This window comes from Falco rusticolus, chromosome 6 (assembly GCF_015220075.1).
Source record: "Falco rusticolus isolate bFalRus1 chromosome 6, bFalRus1.pri, whole genome shotgun sequence".
In the NCBI taxonomy this organism is placed as follows: Eukaryota; Metazoa; Chordata; class Aves; order Falconiformes; family Falconidae; genus Falco; species Falco rusticolus.
In genome coordinates, this window is record NC_051192.1 from 38,070,227 (window position 1) to 38,093,022 (window position 22,796).

At 43.7% G+C, this 22,796-nt stretch overlaps 1 protein-coding gene across 3 annotated transcripts in view; it reads left to right on the forward strand.

Moving 5' to 3' along the window:
• PDE7B (phosphodiesterase 7B) overlaps positions 1-22,796 on the forward strand; it is a 182,050-nt gene that overhangs the window by 92,868 nt on the left and 66,386 nt on the right. The window contains exon 1 of one of the 3 annotated variants that reach the window (XM_037391540.1): positions 915-1,389. The exons of the other annotated variants lie outside the window; for them this stretch is intronic. Coding sequence (XP_037247437.1) covers positions 1,152-1,389 — 238 coding nt within the window. The 5' untranslated portion in view covers positions 915-1,151. Of the gene's footprint in view, positions 1-914; positions 1,390-22,796 lie in introns of those variants that run through there. 3 annotated transcript variants of the gene reach the window in all.

Consider the following 22,796-nt stretch of genomic DNA (forward strand, 5'->3'; position numbering starts at 1 on the left):
CAAAATAAAAGTTCGGAAAATGGCAAGGCCCCTCCCGGTGGGGGATCCCGGGGCAAGGCTGGGAGCTGCCACGCTGCTCGCCCGACGGCAGCGAAGAGTTTACCCAGGGAAGAGCTCGTCTAGGGAACAGCTCGCCCAGGGCTGCGGAGCCCCGGCAGCCGCCTCACTTTGCATGAGGCAGAGCACTCTCCCGGGGGGGTGCGGGGGTTGCCTTGTTTTTAAAGATTAGTGATGAGTAATCGTCTTCTCGTTGGAGCCCGTGAGTGATCGCTGCCACCGGGCAGTGTCCTAACGTGAACCCACTCAGGTGGAGCTCTGCGGCCGCAGCGATGAGGACGCGGGGCAGACCCCCACATTCCCCCAAACCGTAAATGCAGCAGCCCGTTCCTCGCCGACCCGTCAAGCGCCGGCACCGCCGCGGCCCTTCCGCATGCCCGGGCCGTAGGTACCGTCCCTCGGGCTGGCGGGAGCAGGCGGGGGGCACCGCACGCCGCCGGCGGACCCGCGCCCCGCTCCCGGCCCTCGCAGCGAGCGGCGGGACGCGGATCGCCGCCTCTCCTCCCAGCCAAGGGCGGCCGAGGTTACGGCGGGGTTTGACTAAGAGGCCAAAACCCCCGTCGGCTCCGTCAGCCCTGCCCGGCGAGGGCGAGGAGGAAGGCGGCGGGGGTGGGGGCTCCCCCACGGCATCCCGGCAGGGATGAAGTCAAACCGCCTCCTCCGCAGCGCACGGCGGGGCTGAGGGGTGGCTCTGCCCGCCCAGCCCCGCAGCCCCCGACCGCCGCTGCCGGGCTGCGCCAGCCCCCGCGCCGCGCCACCGCCGCCGGCAGCAGCGGCCCGAGCCCCCGCCCCCGCCCCCGGGGCTCGGCGCTGCGCCGCGCCGGCATGAGCGGCGGCTCCGCGCCTGCCCGCCAGCCGCTTCGCCCCGGCTGCCGGCGCCTGGCGGCGGGCTGAGGGCGCGGCGGAGCCCGGCGCTCCTTCCTTCCGCGCCCGCAGCGCGGGGCCGGGGCCGGGGCCGGGCGGCGACGGGGCGCGCCCCCTGCGCGGGGAGGTGGCGGTGGGCGGCCGGGCGCCCCCGCCCCGCTCTGGATGCCCATCGCTGCGGCTCGGGCCGGGGGGTGGCCGCGGCTCCCCGGCGGGGGGCGCGGGCCAGGATGCCGGTGCTGGAGCGCTTCTTCCCCGCGGCAGAGCCGGGCAGGCGGCGGAGGACGGGGGAAGAGCCGATGCCCTTTCCCATGGGCAGCCTGCCCGGTTATCAGCAGGGGACCCTGGCTTGGGACTTGCCCGAGATGATCAAGATGGTAAAGCTCGTTTGGAAATCCAAGGGGGAGCTCCGCGGGGCGAAGCACAGAGGGGCTTTGGAGAGCGAGGATGCCCTGGGCGGTCCGGCAGGTACGTTTCCCCCGCCGTGCTGCTCGGGGGAGCCGGGGCGCAAAAGCGGCTGGGGACCAAGGGTGGCGGGGAGCCGGCCCGGCCCGTCCTGGGGCAGAGCCGCCGGGGCCCGGGGCTGCCGCCGCCGGGGCCCGGGGCTGCCGCCGCCGGAGCGGGGCGCGTTGGGACGGCGCGGGGCCGGGAAGCGCTGCCCGACGGTAACACCGTGCTTCTGGCAGCCTCCGCGCTCCCTCTCCGCGGCCACCCGCACACGCGGAGTTTGCGCCAGGTCTGGGTGACCGGCGGCACTCCCCCCTGAAATCTGTTGCGTGCTTTTATCAGCGGGGTGATAAAAGCTCAGCGCCAACGAGAGCAGGTCGCAGCGCGGCTGTGAGGCTGACCTCGGGCAGGGGAGCCGGGCTGGGTGCCGGCGGGGGGAGCCTTGCCCCGCTCCGCGCCCCGCTCCGCAGCGGCAGCCCCGCGGCCCAGGTGCCGGCAGCGGCAGCGCGGCCGCGGCAGGAGCGGGGGTGGCTGCGCCCGCCTCAGCGCCGAGGGCTTCCCCGGTTGGTTTCGCTGCGGCTTTCTAAGCGCATGGCCTCGCCTCTTACGCCTCCGGACTGCACCCACATCTTTGAGTGTGTTTGGCTCGTTTCACATGAGCTTCCCGTCCTCCCCATCGGGAACGCTGAGCGACACCCTTACGGCTCGTGTGTTGTTAGCTACCAGTATGAAAAACTTGAGACCTGTTCTTGGAGTAACACTGCCCCATCCCACTGCGTTCGTTCAGAGCATGGTATATTACTGGCTAAAGAGCACATGTTTTTTTACTAACTTTATAAATCTTGCACGTCATTTTTTTTCCTAACTCACTAACAGCTATGGCACCATATCAAATGCTTTATTGAAGTCCAGGTTAGACTTCTAGCATTTTCATTGGGTAGAAATAAGTTGTCATGTTACCACGGTACTTCTGATACTGCATCTTATCCCGTGCTCCACGTTGCTTATGGTTCAAAACCTCTTGCCTTCTGCTGGAGGCCACCTCTTGCCTCCTTCAGAACCTCCTGACTTCTGTTAAGTCAGGCTCATAGGCCTACGACTGTCTCAGTATCAGTTTATTATTTCTTGATTCTCCTGTCCTCATACTACTGTGACTTAATAGACTTACTGACACTGTGTGGCTCATTCCTTCAGAACTCTGGACTGTCTTATCTCCGCAACCTGTTCACTAAACTCTTCCAGTGCATTCAGTCTTCAGAGATTATGCTTTCATCTTCCTTTGGTGTACCCTTTATCAAGATCTACAATTTACAGTATTTTGTACCCAAATAATTTAATTTCTTATGTAGAATAACCTCATTGCAGGTATTTCAAAGTTCATGTATGTGTATGTATCTATTCCATAGTGAATAAGTATCTGTGTATGACTTCTGGATGCTCTCCGAAGTTGGCTGATTGGTCATTGTATGTCCATTTTTCAAATGTTTGCAGTTAAACTAGGAAATGTTCCACTTCTGTTTTGAAAAAGGGAAGATCAGTTCTCAGGCTGCAAGGAAGATGTACATCCTGCTATCCCATTCTTTGGGAATCACTTCAGTTTAGAAGAATAAGTAAGAGTGTTGTGGATAAAGAAATGGGAGGTCAAATTGCTCTTTAAGACTTGTAGCAAATCAGCTGGGAATGTACCATGGCCAACCAGGGAGATTGAGGTTTGTGTGGTGAATGGTGGGTGTTCAGAGATGGACCCTACTCAAACAGAACTTAAATGTTGCATTAGTTATACCTCATGTATGAGTAATAGTGGTTTTTCAGTATGTTTGTGTAATATCTGGTGAAATTAGTTTCGTTAGGTAACAAATGAGATTCGCCTTCAGATTCCTGGAGGCAACTAAAAATGTGTGTGAATGTACAGAGCCAGATTAGTCCACTAGCAGGATATGAGTAACTTGCATTTACTCAAGTGGCTATTACTCGTATCCTGTGAAGGGACAGTCCTCTTCATGGTGCCAGATCCTATTTCACAAGCTCAGTTGACTTGCAGCAGTACAAATCAGAACAGAAGATGACGTGACTCTAACTCTCAACACTTTAAATACGAATCATCAGACAGTTTGAGTGAACCAGACTTGGGTTGCTGGTTTTTCCTCTTCAACAACAGTCATCCTAGTAGTTTTCCCTCTTGTGGTTTCATTTTAGTCACTTTAAGTACATTGGAGTATGTGGGAAAACCAGTAAATGCTGAAATCTAGTGTACTTACATATGTGAAAATCAAAGAATGCAGAAATGGGAAGAAAAGATCATCGTTTGGAAGGATCAGTAGTATGAGGTACGCAGCTTTGTGTTTGCACAGTGTTTTGTATGTGTTTGGACCCTTTAAAAAAACCCAACAACAGTATAACTTACATCTTATAAAAAGGCAGTACTTCAATAGGAAATCAGATTTTTTTCAGGTGAAGCAAAAGCAAATAACTTCTGCTTAAGGTACTGCTAGCTAGTAGGCAAATAAAGGTTGATTGTTCAGTAGTAGAGTTCACAGCACTTTCCACATCAAGGGCTTTTTCATTTAAATTTGTAAGCATTCATGTGATAACTCATGTTCTGTTATCACATCCTCATGAAGCTGTTTTGCTTACAGTAGAAGAGGAGGAAATAGATACAGATTCTGGAAGGAAACTGTTAAAATTTCTGCCTTGCTTGATCATGTTAATAGAGGTTTATCTAGGCAAATTCCCTTGTCTTAGTCTGAATGACTGGACTTGGCTTTGGGCTGGCTTTCTAGAAAGGAACAACCCTCTTAACCATAGGGAGTGAGGAAGAAGGAGAACTATATCTGGACATGATGTCAGTTCTGTGGATGGCAATGTCTTGGGGACCCATATAGCTGTAATTCATACCACATTCCTCTTTCCTGAGGTACAAGTAGAGAGTTACTAGAGAGCAAAACTGTCTGGGTGTTCTGGGCTCTCAAATAAAAGAGCTATATCTGGGTCTTTCATCTTCTTGTTCAGTACTGGGAATAAGCTACTCAATCTCCCCGCAGAAAAAGTTTGCAATACATCATGCAGCATATAGTTGGGATGAATGAAGAACCCAGATCTTACAGAGACTGCTTGCCTGGAGTTTCTAATGATGATTTATTTTCCTTTCCAGAGCAGTAAAGCTCACATCTTGAGCCTTTTCTTATTGCTACACTGCTTTTTAAAGTTAGTATCAATTAAGACTGCAGACCTTTCTCCTGCTCCTGGCCTGCTGTTGCTTAGTAACTCTTTTTTCAATCCCTGACCGAATCAGCTCAAAACAGTGGTTTGGTGAAGACTCTCCGGCTGTGCCAGAAGCCATTTCACATACTCAAACTAGGCTTGTGATAGTAAGCAATAATGGAACATAATTAATTTGAAAAGTATTGGGTGGGAAATGGGTATAATTCAGTGTCATTCCTTACAGTATTTCAAATAGAGTATTTGCAAGCCAGTGCTTTTTACTTGAATAAAATAACAGCATGTGTTGATGTTATTACAATTTAATTACTCAAATAATTCTTAACTGAAACCATGTTGATCTCTAGGAGGGAACTGTGTTCTGTTTATGACCCTAACTCTCTTATCACCCTCTCCTTGAGTTTTTTTGCAGATTAAACAAACCTAATTGGGGAATGGGTACAGGTCTGCCTTCAAGAGTCTTCCTTATGAGCATTAGCAACCTCTTAAACTTAGAGTGATCATCCCAGATAACTCCAGTGAGACTTTCTGTACGGAGTCTTGCACATGTGCAGACATGCAAGACTTTCAGAGAAGGTGCAGTGGTACTTAGAATTATCAAGGTCTGTTGAGACACTGATCTCTGTGGGTTTTTTGAAATAACTCTGAATGTTTTTTTCCACCTATCTCTTTCTGGCTAGATGTTTCTCAGAAATGTATCTTCTGATTCATGCATGCATCATGCTCATTGTTAGCTGATGAGTCCCTTTGCCACAAGGAGGAAAAACAAGCAGCACCACACATCGCTCCTATTACAGTGTGCTTCTGGGAAAATCTCCCCCAATTTTTGGTGTGTCCGTTTACTTCTCCTCTTCAATCGGATCTCTCCTTTCCAACTCAGTAATCCATTCAAACTTCTTGCCATCATCCAAACTGACTTTGCTGTTAAGGCTGCATGCTGAGCAATCTTGTGATATACCTGTTAGAGAGGTGGGAGTTAAGTCATCTGCGTGGTTCTTCAGTGGTTGCTTGAAGGTCTTCCCTAAAGTTATTTGCAAGACCTCCCAATGACTCAGTTCTTCCATGATATCCAAGGAAACATCCCTTCTACTTTGTTTTTCCTTTGCAATGAATGACTTACATCATGCTGTGCAGTAGCTTTGCTGCATGTGTTAAACTTCATGCTTCCCCTTCCCATCATTACTTACAGAATGACAGGATTATTTGGGTTGGAAGGGACCTTTAAAGATGATGTAGGCCAGCGCCCCCTGCCATAGGCAGGGACAGCTTTCACTAGACGAAGATGAGGTTGCACAAAGCCCCAGCCAACCTGACCTTGAACATTTCCAGTGATGGATCATCCACAGCTTCACTACACAGCCTGTTGCGGTGTGTACTTGCTGCATCATGTTTATCGTGACGTCTTGAAACTCAAGGGTGCTTTTGTAGTGCCACTGCAATAATTAATAATCATAAAAGGCTTAAAATCTGAATCTGTGAATTACTGAGCACCGAGTGCAGGTTTGGCTAACAGCTTAGAAAGTTCATCATTTTGTGTAGTTGATGTTGAGCATGTAGGCACCACAGAGGTAGATCCCAGCAATTAATAAAACACAGGATCTATGAAGTGGCATTGTTTTAGCATCTGACCAGTCTCTTGTGTTATTCCTTAGATTGAAAACAACGTCATTTGTGTCCTGCTGAGAGATGCACAGCAAGCAGAAAGGCAGCTTGCTGTATCTTTCCGAAGTTAGGTTTTCTTTTCTTTGTTGGTTTTTTTTCAGGTTTATGTTGAGACTTGTTAAATCCATTACACATACTAGGGACAAAGAATGTGAATTTGATAGAATCGAGACTACCTGTGGCAACATTGATTGCTCTCTGAGTTTTGTGTTGAAGCTCTAGCCTCTGAGAACAGGAAATATGCTCTTTCATATTCTTGTGAAGAGCTGGTTAAATTGGTGGAACCGTGTGTGATGGTCTCATTAAGGACAGTGAAATTAGGCAGTATGCAGTACCACTTCTAGAGTGTGTATGTAGACCAAGTAATAAAAGTCTTAGAATTCAGACCACATCTGTAGGTAGTACTGTTCAAACATAACTCTCAGTTTACTGGCTGAGCATAGGTAAGTAGTACATGTGATTTGGTGTTATTTTTTTCCAAAATATTTGTTAGAGAATTGGCTTCAAAGATTAAAATAATCATGGTTGCTGTTCAAATTCTGGTCCTTTTTTAGCACCTAACTTTATGTAGAAGTATTTTAAAAATGTAGTGTAGGATCAGAAGTTGAACTGGTATTAGAAGTTTTGTTGGTTTTGAACATATTGAAATAAGCGGATGTGTTTGTCAACCAAACTCTTTATTCTGGGGGTGAAAATTTTCACTCGGAGAACTCTACCTTTTAAGTACTTAACAACTCTCTTCTGCTTCATTCTTATGTAAATTTTGTTGTCTATGTGTTCAGGTTTTGGGATATTCAGAATCTTTAGATTTCCAAGCAACACAAGAAAAGATTCTAAACAATTAGAATTGTTTAGGTTGGAAAAGACCTTTGAGATCACCAAGTCCAGCCATTAACCTAGCACTGCCATGTGCACCGGAGCAAGAGCTAGACCGGGGTAAACAGCAGAGAAGAAATAATCTGAAACTCTCAACAGTTTCTGAATGGTCTTTGAGTTCAACTTTGCTGGCACATTTTTTGTTTGCATTATTGTGAATGTTGGAAAACAAAATTTGCTTGCAGGAATACTTGGAGGAGCTCTTCAAGCAGCTGTTCAACAATATATAGCCAGAAGAGAATGAAAAAGATAACGATATAGAGTTAAGACTTCAGGATAAAGTTAACAGATAAAATGTAATTGCTCAGGTTGGGTGTTGGCCAGCATGCAGAAGGTAGTGCTGCTGGTGTGCTAGAAAAGTGACAGAGGTTTTATTGATATGTTGACTCAGAGACAAACCAACAGTCTGCTAAAAACTATAAACACAAATAGAGCAGATTCCAGTGAGCTGTAAAATGGTGGTGAAATCTGTTGCTTTCCGTGAAACTCTTCTAAATATTGGAAGCCAGAGATGTGGCTTTATATATAAAAATAGTGTTTCTAAAGGAAAAGCTACTGCACTATAATGCAAACAGGCTTTTTGATGGTTTGGGGGGGGGGGGGTGTTGTGTGTGCTTGTTTGCTTCATTAGGGTTAAAGCTGATAATTTTCTTTTATCTTTGGTAAATTGACTCTTAAGTGCTTTGTACTCTGTGAAGAATTAAACTGATAATCAGCTACCAGTAGAAAGCAGTAGTGATATTAGCCATGCCTGCCTGGTGGTGATAATTTTCTGTATTGTTTAAAAGTTGTGAGAGAAATGTTTAAAGTGCACTGCGGGAAGCTTGACACTACTTCTAACTTCCAATGGTTCTAAAGTAGGAGTAGAGCATTATATGCAATGTGTTTGCTGTTTCAGCGCTCCCTCATAACAAACTTGAAGCTTGTGGTCTATCGTACTTCTTAAAATTGTTTGCTTGGAGATGTACATCCCAGACCCCTTTCTGTAGTGCTGCCTTATGAAGTGTGAGTTTGGCTTTCCAAGCAACACAAGGAAAAGGGTGCCTGTGTCACCATCTTCTCCGCTATGATCTATCCAGACTCCTTCCCCAGAGCTCTGCATTCACAATATGCTAAACCATGTTACTTACGATTGCTCACATGCTGCTTGCTGTCACATTTCCAACAAATGGGCAAACTTGTCTGAATTGGAGGCATGCTGCAGGAACTCCCCAGAGACAGCTTCCTTAGGTTGACTGAAAAAAAACTCCATTGACCTTAGGCTGTTTCTTCACAGCAGTTATGCACCTGGTTCTGGCCATGATGCTGTGAAACATACTAGTCCTCCTGGCTTCCCTTGATCTGAACTAAAAAAGTGCAAACACTTACAAGAAACCGCTTGAGACTTCCAGCTTGAAACATGCTTTGACATTTGTTAAAAACTTTTTGTAAGTCAACGTAACCTTGTTCAAAAAGAGCATTTAGCCTACTTAATTATGGGATAATTTTTACTTGACCGGTTCTTGGTGCTGACTTGCAAACGCAAGACAAAAATGTCTCGGCTCTTAATTTTTTCCTCAGCTTGCAACATAATATTTCTTCTGCCACTGTTACAGCTACAAACAAACCAACTCTGTATGAGAAAAGGAATAAATCCTTCTTATTAACCTTCTGAATAAAGCAATTTTTTTAGCTCTTCTGTGGACAGCCAGCTATAATTTTCCTTCTCCCCTCCTCACATGACTGTAAGTTCATAAAAGTTCATTGTCTTAACCTGTCACCTGCTAGGAACAGGCATCGTTGTGTGAAAGTTCCTGATGCAGCAAAGCTGAAGGTAGTGTGGTCTAAGGTGTGTACGAAGAGGACACAGCAAGGGTTTAGCAGGCTCATCATCAAGTGTATTGCTGTCACATCTGCCCCTTGTTACAGTAGCAATAAAGGGGCAAGACCCTTCCCTTGCTATTTGAACAGAATATCCTGAAATTCAGATATACTCCAGAGTTCTCTCAGAAAATGAAATTTTTTACATGAGTTAGCAGAGGTTGCTGACAATCTTCATGAGCACTGCTCTGTGGGTGCGCTTCCCGCTCCAGGGAGCTGAGGACCTGGTTGAAATTGCACTGAAGCCAGGGAGAGCCTGTTGGTAGACATGGATGAGCTCTGTTCTAAACTGGGTTGTTCAGTGGTATTTCTAGATGAAACCCTGTAGAAGGTGAACTCTGAAGTGTCTCTTTATACACAGGAGACCATTCGGAGAAATTGCTGTAAACGACCCCAGCTCTGATCCCTTCTGAAAGAGAAGCGTGTAAAGCTTCACTTCCCTTGGGAGAGTATGAGAACCTTTCCTCTGCAGCCAGCTCTGGCTTGCATGGAGGTAATTCCCTTCAAATATGTTTTCTCAGTGTTCTCCTGCTATCCCTGGCCTAAGATAAGGGCAAAGTAGTAACTCTAAGGCCTACTTGAAAGATGCGCTGTGCAGGTGCAGTTAGAAATGGAGCAGTATCCTGGAGGCTTTTCAGAACACACTGTGCTGTGGCAGGCATTGCTTCATTCCCCGTTGCTTAAGCACCGCCTTGAGATTGAATGTTTTGTTTTCAACTCTAAGTGCTACACAGTAGTGTTTGAACACTGCTCTTTAAAGTTAAATTGTGAAGTAGATTCATCGAAGCAGAAGGAATTAGCATTAAGCTTGGTGGAGCTATGTTCCAAAATAGTCAAAACCTAGCGTGTTTCACAGACGTGCCGGGTCAATAGTGCATTAAAAGTCATATGGAATAACTGGAAAACGTAGGCACAGAACATTCCTTAAGCCATCAAAATTTTGACAGATGCAGAAAACACCTTAAGTACACAGTTCCACTAGCCTGTTTTCAATAGCTGTTGTCTGAGTTCTTCCTTGTCTAATAAGAAGTGCTTCTCTGAACAAGCTTTCTGTTAGTTCAGGTTAGCAGCAGTTAGTCCTTGGGGGGTTATCTGTGCATGTACCTTGATTATCAGACCTGGTGCAATGAAGCACCCAGGTGCTTATCCAAATAGCTGTGCGTTCCAAACTTTGCTTATCCAAACATTTTCCAAACAGTTCATGTGTGCAAAACTTAAGCTGGAAATCTCGTAATTACAGGCTTTCATGGAAGATTTCTTATTTCCTGCTTCCAGCCTGAGTGGATATACTGCAGGAACAGCTGCCTTCACAGTAATTTGGCAATTGCATTTCTAATTCCAAATGGAACTGAGAGAATAAAGGGTGAGAGAGACTGGGCTCTTCTGAAATGCCGAAAAGAGTTATTTGATCCAGCTTGGGTTTTGCATGCAGGTTTGTTTCATGAAGAAGGGTGTGGGGTGGGGGTGGGGTGGGGAGCAGAATTTTTGTGCACCCCACTTGCACATTACTTTAACAATTCAGATGACATTCAAGCACGCTAACAGTGAGAAACAGAAAACCGCATGTGAGAGATTTGAACTTTATACATGCTGCACAGCTATTACACTAGCTTTCTCTTCTTCCTGGAAGCACTGGTGAGAATACATTTCATGCTCTCATTTGGGAGCTAAAGGTAACTGAATAAATCAGTAGTGGCAATAGCTCAGGGCCTTTATTGAACTCCAGTTTGATGTGTGTAAAAGAGGTGTGTTGCTTTCTCCAACCACCGGGGAAGAAACTAAGCAGAGGAGAATTTACTGCACAGCTGAGAACTAGAGCCCTAAGATGGCAGAGGAGTGAGGCTTTTAGGTGAGACAGTGTCAGCATATGCTTCCAAGCGAGGTCAGTTTGAACATCCTTCTTAAGACTCGGCAAACTGAAAGCTCTGAAGAAAGCAGAGCAGTGAGGAACAGCGGACACTTACAGGAGACTAGCAATGGGTAGGAGATGGAAGGAGAGAAGAGGAATTTCTTCCACGCTGTTTGGTGTACTAGCACATCTCATTTAAGTTTAGTCCTGAGTTCCCTCCTTGTCAGTCATGAATAAAGCAATGATCACTGCTATGTACCAGTGCTGGCATAACTTTTTGCCACCTTCTTTCTGTCAAGTAGTCCTGCCTTCTTATTGGAAACCATAATTGCAGCTGTGGATCAAGGGCATGGTGACACCAATAAACTGGGCTGGATGCAGCTGTTCATTATCTCTCAGAGACCTTTTTTTTTTTAAGTTGCATCTCGTGAGTTGTGAATTTTCCAGCTTCATGCATCTCAGCCAAAGTGACAGAAAATAGCAAGGATAGCAACTGAAGTTACATGGCAGCGTGGGGGCTTGAAGACATGCTGCAGGCATGAGAATAGAGGAGCTGTTACAGGACTACACTAGCTCAGATTCATAAGTAATCAGAAGATTTCTGTGTGATAGCTTCTGTTTCTTCTTCAATACTGGTTAACTTGCCCACGGTACAAGTGAAAGGGATAATAGGACTTAAATGGCTAGTGCAGATAACATACTGCATGCAAGTTGAAGTACAGCAAATAATGCTAAGTAGCTTAAGACAGAAGTGTGCTTAAAGACCTCTGTTTTGCCTAGGAAGAAAAAAAGAGAATCAAGGGGAAGGAATTTTCCTGTCTTAACTAGAATGGAGTGTGTTCACGTAGTGGTCTGCATGGCTTACCCATGTGGCATACTCTTGAGAAATGTATGATCTTCAACAAGACTTCACAGATCCTTGGTAGGACCTGGATGCTCAGATCTTCACTAATAATTAGGTCTGAAGTTCTGGTTCATTAAGATAGAAGTCTGACTTTAACTGTCTGAGAAGCTACCTGATTAATGTCAAATAAATGCTTAAGCTACCTACAGAATACAGCGTTCTGGTTTTCTGAGTTATAAGATGCGATCCGTAAAGTGTGATCATCTACTGAAGGTGCATAGCTGTTAAATGGTAATTACATTAAAGAAATTGAATTCAGAATAAAGTTATAACCTCTAACTAGGCAGATTCTGCAAGCACATTTAATTTCCCAGTGGAATAGCAATAGAATAGATCTTCCCTTCCCCCACTGCCAGTAATGCACATCATTAAATATGTACTTAGTAGCTGGCAAAACAGTCTAAAAGTTAAACTAACTTTGCTAATACTGGGCTGGAATTCTCATAATGAAAATGCAAGGTACCTTATTTAAATGTTGGCCCCTTGACAGAATCTGCAACACAAGCCTCACAAGACTGTCACTAATCTTTTTGTAGGTGCCCTGTAGCCAAAAATGTGCTGATGTCTGGCTTTGCACAGACTGGCGACCTAGGAGATTATATGTTTTGAATAGGATCAAATGACTAGAAGAGGAAAGCACTCTATACTTAGCTGTCTTGTCATACAGACAGAAAAATGTTTTGCATGTGACCTTGTTAGCAGCATTAAGAGCAACACTACAAAGCAGAGGCAGAGCTACTGAAGCTTAGTTCATAACTGAGAATCTGTGTTTTCTGGTCACCTGCTTAACTTTTTTTTCCCCCTGTTCTCCCATTCAGTCTCAGTGACTTCAATTTTCATGCTGACTCTAGATCAGATGGAGAGATGAGGGTGAGAAAATGTAAGATGACTAGAAGATCCAGTCTCCCAGTCCAGTTCTCTGTTAGAAAGGCAGAGCACCTGTTTGCTATAGGATTTCTTTTTCACCATCACTGTTAAGTCCTCCTTTTCTCCTAACGGTCATTTGTTCTCCTCTTATACTGCATAGTCTGTCCTGGCATACTCCTCAGCCACCATGCCTTTGAGCACCTTTCCATATTATGACCGGGCTGACTGCCTCACTACAAGTTAATTCTCCTCTGTTGTAATGCACACCTCTGCCTTCAACTGACTCCCACACCCGCAGTCTTATTTGCCTCTTCTCTATTTCAGATAGCCTTTGATGGCTTCTCTTGCAGCCTCCACCTCTGCACAGCAGATTTTTCACTTCTTTCAACAGAAGATTGACATCCTCCCTCCACCTTCCTCCTTGGCAGAGGCAGAGTTTTATGTACTCCTCCTTTCCTTTACCGAAGCACAGCACATAGTAGGCTGTGCCCTGTTAGAACCTGCAGACCTTTAATGTCACCTACAAATACAGCTTTCACGGTCACTGTATGAATGGCTTGTGAAATGCCTCATAAATACCTAGTCCCTAGCTCAAGTCAACAGAACTCCTATTTTTCCCCAGTATCACCCCCACACCTTCTTTTAGTTAGGGTAGATGAAGCTACTGGGATGACTGTCACCATGCAAAAGGCATGCACGCTACCAACCAGCAACTATTTAAATTATGTGTCTCAGCCAGGAGGTATATATTCTTTGCCCTGGGGGAGCTTCTCTTTCACCTTTGGCCAGAAAGAGAGAGTAGGCACCGAAACTTAATTTTCTATGAAAAACTCATTATATACTGGATCTTGAACATTGCAGCCACCAAAACTCTATGTCTTAGAGAAGTCAGCAGTCTTCCCAGGTGAACTGGTAAGGTGCTGCCAGCAGAAGCTCATTTGGCTTTAATATTGTTGCTCAAAAGTTCTGTTCCTGTTCCCAGAAACATCTTTTGGATCGAGAGAAGGGCCTCAGCCTCTTCTGAGTGAGCACAAGTAGGAAATGCAACAGCAAAACTTTGTCCCATAGTTGCTCTTACAGTTGGAGACTGATAAAATAACACAGGACCGTCTGAGCCACACACAGAGGCTCAGGAGGGGCAAAGATGAAATAATACGAAGCAGCATGATAGTAAAAAGAAAAGCACGTAAAAGTATGAATGCCAGACAGATGGCGGGACACACACACACAGACACACACAGACAAGCAACTAATCCATGGGAAATCAGAACAGTTGGAAGACTGTTTTAAAATCTTTTGAATGAGGAAAACATCAATTTAACTGCACTGAATAAGGAGAGAGCAAAAAAAAGCCACACTGAAATGAGGAAAGAATGGCTTCTTAGACATTACTTATGCAGTGCTACAGGACATTACAGATATAAGTAGCCCATCTTACTTGAGTGCTGTATAAATCAAAAACTTCTTTGAAAGCAAGGGTGTATGTCAGCTCTGCTGCAGGCTTCATCCTTGAGGATGAAATAAGAAAATTATATTTGTAAGGCTTGATATGGGCAAACAGACGTCTTTGGACAAACTTCTTATGGGAACAAAGGCTGGTTGAATGTGGCCAGTGAACAGGAGGCAGCAATGCACAAAAGAAGTGGCATTCTGTTCTCTTCGGGGACCGGAGTACTTGTTCTTTGGAGGGGAGGGGGAGGTGGAAGAATTAAAACTGTTTTCTCTGTTACTTCTCTGCCTCTGTTATCAAATGTAAAATCTGCAAACACACGCATTACAATGGATCCAGGGAAGAACTGGGCAAATATTTAATTTTGCTGTCCCTGTTTACAGGATGTTTCCACAAATTAAGAAACATGGGGGAAATTATGAAAAAAAATTATAAAAGGAGCTGCCTGCCAGCTTCTGTTCTTGCGCCTCAAGTGGTGTATCTTCCTGCTTGCTTTGAGTGGAAAGCCACACCTGAAAGCATGACCTGCTGAGAGAGGCAAGAAGTTAAGTTAGTGGAGCCGCAGATTGTGATTATCCTAAATCACCAGTGACAGGCTCTGAACATGGAACCTGCAAACTGTTACCACAGGAGATGGCTTTTAAAGAGCCGTCTCCACTGCTTGAGGAGATACCTAGGAGAGGCAGTAGGAGGATGGGTGACCACTGCGATGGGTTTTCTGTACAAGTCTGTTATGAGATGAGGGGTGGGGGAGAGAACTGATGTTCTTCTACTTCCTTTTTAGCTACTGAAGGCATAAACTGGTTTACAGGAAAGGTGCTAGGCTTTTGTGCTAGGTTTTTTTTTTGGGGGGGTGGGGGGTAGAGAACAAAGACTCTGTTTGTAACTTAATGCCTTCTGGGGGAAGTTAGCTAGCATTTAGAGCTCTTAGATTCCAGTGTGCAACGGATCAGAAATGAGCTTGGAGTGTCAGCCACACAGAAACCACTTTAAGGAAGCATGAATTATGCATGAGGCACTCAGAAGTTGCTCAGGGCTAATGGTGTTGACATGTCACAGGTGATCTGTGCATCGGATCATCGGTGGTCTGGTGGTGCCTTCTTGCTGCGTGGGACTGTGGGACAGGGTTGCGTTTCCTGGGCTGCAGAAGGACGTGGAGATTGAAAGCAGACCTGCATCTCTGGCTTGGGCTGCTCAGCACATCAAGAGTATAGTTGTACAGAGCTAAGCAGGGCCACAAATGGCGAATCAAAAGGAATGGTCTTCTTTCTGTGCAGATGCAGACCTTTTTGTACAGCAGAGTTAAGTAACTTCAGGCAGGCAAGATTTTGAGCTGCTGTGGCACCTTTCCAGGAGAACTTGAAATGGAGCCCAAGCCCTAGAAAGTACTTTATTTAGGCTCAGAGTGGCAGCTTTTCTTACTGCTGTAATTCAACGACAACAACAACAAAATCTTATAATCTCATTTTAGAGTTTTTTGCTTTGAAACTGTATGGACTTGGCCTTTCTGTTAGTTAACAGGTAAGATGAGGGCCAAACCCTCTTCTCATTCTGAATTTACTTTGCCATCACTGCTGGTCTCTGGTACAGAGATGATTATGCCTACTAGTGAGGTGAAAAGAGAGTGTGTCTCATAGCGTCCTATACAGTTCACCTCTAAAACCAGCCCACAGCAAGTGGGTACAGATGGATGATAACTTTGGACACCATGGCAGCATGTTCCAGTTACTGCCCCACAGGTTCATTAGTCAGGTTAAAAAGCTTATTTTGCATTGAGGGAGGTTTGGGGTGTTTGCATGCTCCTCCGACATAACAGCTAGAGTGACGGTACCTACAGCAGCATGGCAGTTACTTCATAAACCAATGTACGCTTCAGAGTACCATCACTTAATCTTCTTTATACTTGAAGGCTGGTGACTGCCTGGAGGGCTTCTTGAAAGCAGTGGCCTGTTAGCAGGACCAGCTACCAGTGTGGTTGCTGTAACAGAAGAGATTGGGCTCCATATTTTGTAATCAACTCAGCCCTTCACAGTTTCCCAGGCTGAACCAGAGTGAACCAGAAGGGAAAATTTTCACTGTCTGACCCCATTTTGCTACTTGAGGCCCAGTAAACCATAAAGTAAAGCCAGCATTGTGATCCTTCCTCAGAAATATTTAATTTACTGATGTATAGCTTTCATTTTTAAAAATACATTTATTTAAAATGTAATTTAATATTTAAAATACATATTTTCCTTTTGCAATTTTTAAAACAAGGAAGAGTAAAATGGCTGTTGGCCAGCAAAGCTGACTTCTCAGGTAAACCACACGAGAAACAGTTTTGACATGGTATTGAAGGAATTAGATGGTACTAATCCCCGCAAGCTTGTAAGTATGTCTAATTCAACCAATCACTATTTATTTACACTGTGTATAGACTGCTGATCTGTAATTTATGATGTTTCTAGAGATGCACATTCTTCTGTGCATTCAGAAAAAAATTATCAAAGTTTGAGATACTTGTTCCCTTTGTGTTTATCCTGCTGATAATTAAAATCTGTCGTGTGACTTTTTCCCTTCTGTCCCTCAGTCCAGTAAAGCCCATTCTCCCTGCTTCGTGCTAGCAACTAAATGGGAGAGATGAGATGAGCCTGCCAGGGCCCCTTGGAGTTTCACGAGGAGCTGAGGCATGATTAGAAATGGAAAAAGGAGACCAGGAGCTTTTATGTGTCGGTGAGAAAGGATGAGAGTTTTAGAAACAGTGTGTGTAGAACATGAGCCAGAAAAAAAAGATTAAAACTTTTGAAGATCTAGCTTCTGTTCCTAGGCATGACAGAAGTAAAGAACTAATTGAGCAATAAAATGTGCTCATTGGACTTGGCTAGAGTGTGATCACTTATAAAGGATTACTAACAACAGGGTGAGGGTTTTTTCCTCTACAGGGAAGAGAAATTACAGGATATAAATACATGGGATAATATAGTCAAAAGCGTTTGAAATGCATATATGTATAATGTCCTTTAGCTTCTTTCTGACTTCGATGTTCATAAAACATTTCCATGGGTCTGGTGAGGAATGGAGGAATAGAACTGCAATATGGTGGAGGAGCGGTAACTTCACTGTCACTTGTGTATGTCAGTGCTGCTTTGGGTATTTGAAATCTGCAGGGTATTGTTTCTGAAGCACAGGTAAGCTGTGTCAGGCAGGGCATCCTGCTCGGTGATAGTCTTGATAGCTCAGGATAACTCCCAAAATAAAGTGCTCCCCATCCTTTACTGTGCATACTGTTGTAAAACCCAATCTTGGAGATACCCATGTGCTATTACACTAGGCACTGTACAGGTGAAAAAAAACCCCATAATTATTAGATTCCAGAAAACTGAAAAGAAAATCTAAATAAACAAATGTAATCAATTATGTGTTTGGAACTGTTCTCAAATACCAACTATGATTTGTAAGACTAACCATTTTGCTCAGCAGTAAGTAGTTGTAGAACTGGATTTTAAGGAAAGACTGAAGGAAACCAAATTGCTCAACTGCCGCAAATATCCTGCTTTGTTCCTGTAAGAGAACATAAACCAACAACTAATAAAAAATAAAAAAAAGTTTTATTAACTGTTGGAAGAATTATTTCTATCAGCATTTCCCAGTAAAATTGAAGTGACTTAATTCCGAAACTTTCTTTCAAAAAAGGCGTTTTTTCAGGCTGTTGGAAGTTGGCCACTAAATGTGTCTGTAACACATTAGGCACTGTTTTTCAAAACACCTTGTGGACTGCTAATTGGGGTTTGCATAATACCACAAAATTGCAGGCATTCCTTTGAAATAAGTAGGAATGAAAACTGCTTTTCTGGGGTAAAAGAAAAAGGAAATTTTTATTTTTAACAAAAAGCCCTAACAAAAATCCTTTGTTTGAATATGTTATAATTATTGTTTGCTTTTTTTTCCTGAAGAAATTAGAATCATTTGAGGAAAAGTTTCTAAGCAGTTTTGAGTTACAGAAGTTCAAGGGGACCTTGTACATACAGTACTACTGTTCAGGCCAAGAGGTAAACAATTATGAAATGCCTTTGAAATGCAGGGTTGGTAAGGCTTTTCAAGGTTATGTATTTTGTCACTGAACACAACAGTAAGTTCTTGGGAGCACCAATGAGTGATACTTATGCACAGATGTTCAAATGAAAAAGTTACGAAATTTAATAGCTCAGGGTCCAAAATTTTTAGTTATAGCTGCATTGTAAATCTGACTTACCCTAGATGGACTGAGGCATGATCAGAAAACACTTTTTTTTTTTTTTAATTTTTTTTTTTTATTAGAGAAATACATTTGCTTGGTCAAAATTCATACTTACTCTGCTCTTTGGCTGGTGAGTTCATATTTCAGGCCTGTCCATCCTGCAGATCTGGGGCTTTAGTGGCTTTGGGGATGAAGGTGTTTTTAGGGTAGAACGGGATCGAACCAGGGCTGGCACAGAACAGCATTAGGCTGCATTCTTTACTTCTGTCCTTTCTAACCATTGGATCAGTCTGAGCTCTGAATCCTTTTCATAGCTTTGAATATTCAAAATGTCAGTCAGGCAAGATGATTTTGATTGTTTCCTAAGTGTCCAACAACTCACCAGGACTGGACGTAGGTAGCAGCTCTTAAAATGGAAAAGCTGGAGAAAGCCAGTTTCAGAATATCATAAAAGAGTGGTGGGGTGCGTGAGAGAGCCAGGCCTATCCAATTAACCCTTAGTTCTGTCCTGAAATTCTGAAAGTGCAGTTGTAATGTCTCATCATACTCTGGGTGTCATTCAGCCTGAAAGCATTAACATTATATTTCCAAATATGTTTCACCTCACTGCATGATTATGCGTTTAATGACATACAGCAACAGGAAAGCTTTCAGGCAAGCAGATGTGCTGGATGCTAATAGGATTGGAAACTTACACTGCATTTACCAACGAGAACAGTCTCTTATGGTCAGAAGCTCAGTACAGCAAATAATGCAGTAGCTTGGAGAACAGAGGAGTGTCAGTGAAAGGAGAATTTTTTGTTTTGAATGTCAGGTTTGACAGTACTTTTGTTTATATCTAATAAATACCTAATGCTTATATCTAAGATACAGTATTTCAGACTTGTATAAAGAAGGCTTTAAATGAAAAGTACATGTCCTTCACATTAATCAATTACATGAAAGTAAGGAAAGAAAATTACCTTTTATTATATTTGAAGCACAGGAGGAAGCAGCAAGGACAGATTAGCAGGGCTTTGTGCAGCAATGCCTGTGTATGAAATAAACAACTTTTGACAGGAGGATTACAAAAACTGAAATGATGAAGAGAGAAAAGCTGTTGCTAAATGGTAAGCGTGAATTTGATTTATTTACCCACCGTTTCCCTTCTGCTTAAACAGAGGTACATTACAGGGTCTTGGAGCTTTTAATCATCCCTGAGCTGTCAAAAACTTTGTTACCTGCACAGTAAACACATGTTTACACTACCTGTTGGGTGGGAGAAGCCTCATGCTCTCTCATGCAATACCCCCTGGGCTCCACTGTGCTGCTAATGCTGGGGTGCAGAGTTTGTGCACAGAAGTGGCTGGCAGTACCAAATAAGACTGCAGAAAGAAGGAGTGTCCAGTGCTGTGTACTTTTAACTTCATATATATCCCTTGAAAAGACAAGCAGGTGAATGAAGGAAATGCAGGAGGGCAGAGGGGGAAAAACATCCTGATGAGAGAAAAACTTCCTTCTTCTAATGAGAGGGTTTGTCACTAAGCCACAAACTTCAGAAAATAATGAGTGGTCATAGGTATCTACTAAGCATAGAGTTTGCTTTAGATTGCAAACAAGAGCAGGAAGAGTAAGAACATCTCTCCAGAAGAGCACAGGATGCACCCATCTCTCTTTGCAGCAGTGATGTGTATATCATCATCCTCTCCATAGAGTTCTGTGCGTGTAAAGATGAGATTCACAGAAAAAAGTCACATAGCAACTCAAGCTTTCCTTCCCTACAGTTCTGTCTTATTTTCTTTCATCCTGATGCAACACTATAAATAATGAAATATGTAATAAAAATACTCACAGGTTGAAGTGTTTTCATTCATTCACTTACTAGTTCCATAGAAATTTATCTATTTAGAATTACCAATAGAGTTGCTAGTGCTTGCATTTAACTGGAGATAACATATCAATACTTCAGCACTTTGTAAAAGCTGACATTTCTGTCACAGAGCTTCAGAAAAATCTAGAAAAGTAGAGGAATGTAATTGTTTCCTGTCACAAGAGGTGCCTTTGCAGAATTTGTATTGAAATGCAGTTTCCGGTTGCAGGCGCACCCATGGTTCAAATATATTCTGTTCTTGTGTTTCTTATTTTAGTCCCACTTCTTAGAAATTGCAGGGGGGACACCCCAAAAGATTGATAAATACACACTAAGAACAGTGTCTTCTGAGACCTGGAAGAAAGTTTTCTTTGTTCGTTGGCTTTTCTAGTGCTTTATTTGTTTCCCCCTACAGTTTCTGGGTTTGGCCCACACTAGTTGAAAAGTACGCTTTACACAAAAGCCTGCAAAGAAGTCTTATCTCAGTATTATTTTGAAGACGTGAAGGCTGTGAATCATACAAGGCCTGTTTACGTGATCCCTGACTAAATTTGGATCAAAATAAGTGGTCTGCCTTAGCAGTCGACCTTACGTATGTGGAATAGTCAAAGCTATAGATGCTAATTTGTGTGCTTGTAGACAAATGTCTTAAAGTAATTTTACTCCTGACCTGAAGATGGTAGGTTTCTTTAATTTTATCATAGCCCTTTAAAGTTCTTTACCTAAAATCTAGTGGCAACTGAACAGAGTACTGTGAGAAGGACTATACCCTCAGTATTTCCAATCCAGCCAAAATGTTATTTAACTTTCTTTGTGATCTTTGCTGAGACCAAAAATGTTGCTTTTCCATTAGCCTACTCCACCTAAAGGCAAGAAATTAAAGCAAAACTGTATCTTCAGGAATGAAAGCTGTTCATTCCAGTACTAATTCTATTGAGCAAGCAGAGCTTCATCTATAAATGAAATGCACTGAACATCATCTAGGCAGTCATAGCATTCCTCAGTTAGCTGAGTAAACTGTCATATTGACTCACACTGCACTTTCCCCACACATACATTTCAAAGATCCTTTTTTTACTCCCTTATTGTTGAAAATCCTCACTTTCTCTTGTTGCATATAGCTGCTGCACAGGTGCAATGAAGTAGGAGTATCGGCTGCTTCACAGGAGTGATGATGTTTTGCATTTACATTGTGGGACTGAATCTGGAGAGACAACAGGAGCCTTTAAATTAGTATACACTAGTTTCAGATAGAAAAGATTTATAGATTTAGTCAAGCTGACAAAGGATGTTTTCCTGTCTTGCAAAGGGTTTGTAGAGCCTGAAAGCACCTCATGTACTGCTACTCAAGAATGTACGAGACTGTAGTTAATGAACTGTGGTAAGCTATAGGTTAGAAAATATTAAGATATGGGCAACATACTATGTAGCTCAATGAATTTGACCACAATTACTATATAATTACTGTGGTCATGACTGGTTTCTGAGTTTTGACTTCACAAAGCATAGTTGTGTACTGTTAGTAGTCAGTTGCTAGTTTAGTTTAATTAGTCGAGTTTAAACATAGCTTGCTATGAAAAGCAAATGTTTTAATATGTTACAGTTTTCCCGAGTTAAGACTGGGAAAGTATGAATTCACAATGAGAAAGCATAGTGAAAGCTGAAGTGTTCTTGGGTAATATCCAGAAAATAGGTTTCTGCTGAAAACCTATTAGATGTCTTTTTTCCCCTTGATACTGTTGAACTAATAGCCTTTAAATCCAATTAGTTTTGTGTCAGATACCATTTGAAAATATTTCATCGCATCCCTTCCACAAAAAATAAGGGGAATCTAATAGAATTTTACACATTATTCTGAATTACCCCCGGCATTTAGCATAGCTACTTCCTTTCTATACAGCCCGTCCTGGAGTTTGTAGTCCTGCTGGAGCATTTTGTTCTTGGTCACTAGGGGTCGGTCAGTGTTTCAGCTCCAAGTTAAGATGCTTCAAGGTACTGAAGTCAGGTAGGTAAGTTCCTTCTGTAGCCAGTGGAAATCGAGTCAACAGAAAACTTCTCTAGGCTCCACTGGCTTAGGACTTTGACTGTAATGGGAGCTGCGACATGCAGCTCACATGCAAATGCTTACATTTAAGTATTTGAAATAGGAAGTAAGTTTCTCTCAGCCTTCAGGTTCTGCTGTGCTCTTGTGAGGTTAGTTTGTGATGGTCTGATCTGGAGCTGGCTCAAGTTTTCTCAGTGGAGAGGGCAAAACTGGATTTGGTCCCTCGAGGAGCAAAGGCATAGCAACACGTACTCTGTCCCAACCTTTGATGGCAGCAGAGCTCAGTATTTTGGTGCCAGTAAAAGAAATACAGAAGGAAGGCTGGGAAAGGCTAGCGGGACTTGCCAGGCCATGCAGGGGGTTGGAAGCTGTGGGAGAAGGAGATGGGCCTGTGGAGAAATGGGCTCAGGGAGCTCAGAGGGATGCAGGGGCTGTGTGGGGGGAGTTTTTCTGCTCCCCACATTGACCTCCCCAGAGATTCCATTGGAAGGCTGGGATAGGTCCATGGGGGCTCTCACCTCGATGGCAGCACGAGGCATGGATCAGATGCATAAGAGAAACCTACATCTTAGCTTCTAAGCCGATGCCCTGCCCAAAGCTGCCTCGTTTTCTTACGCTGGCAGAGTAAGCAG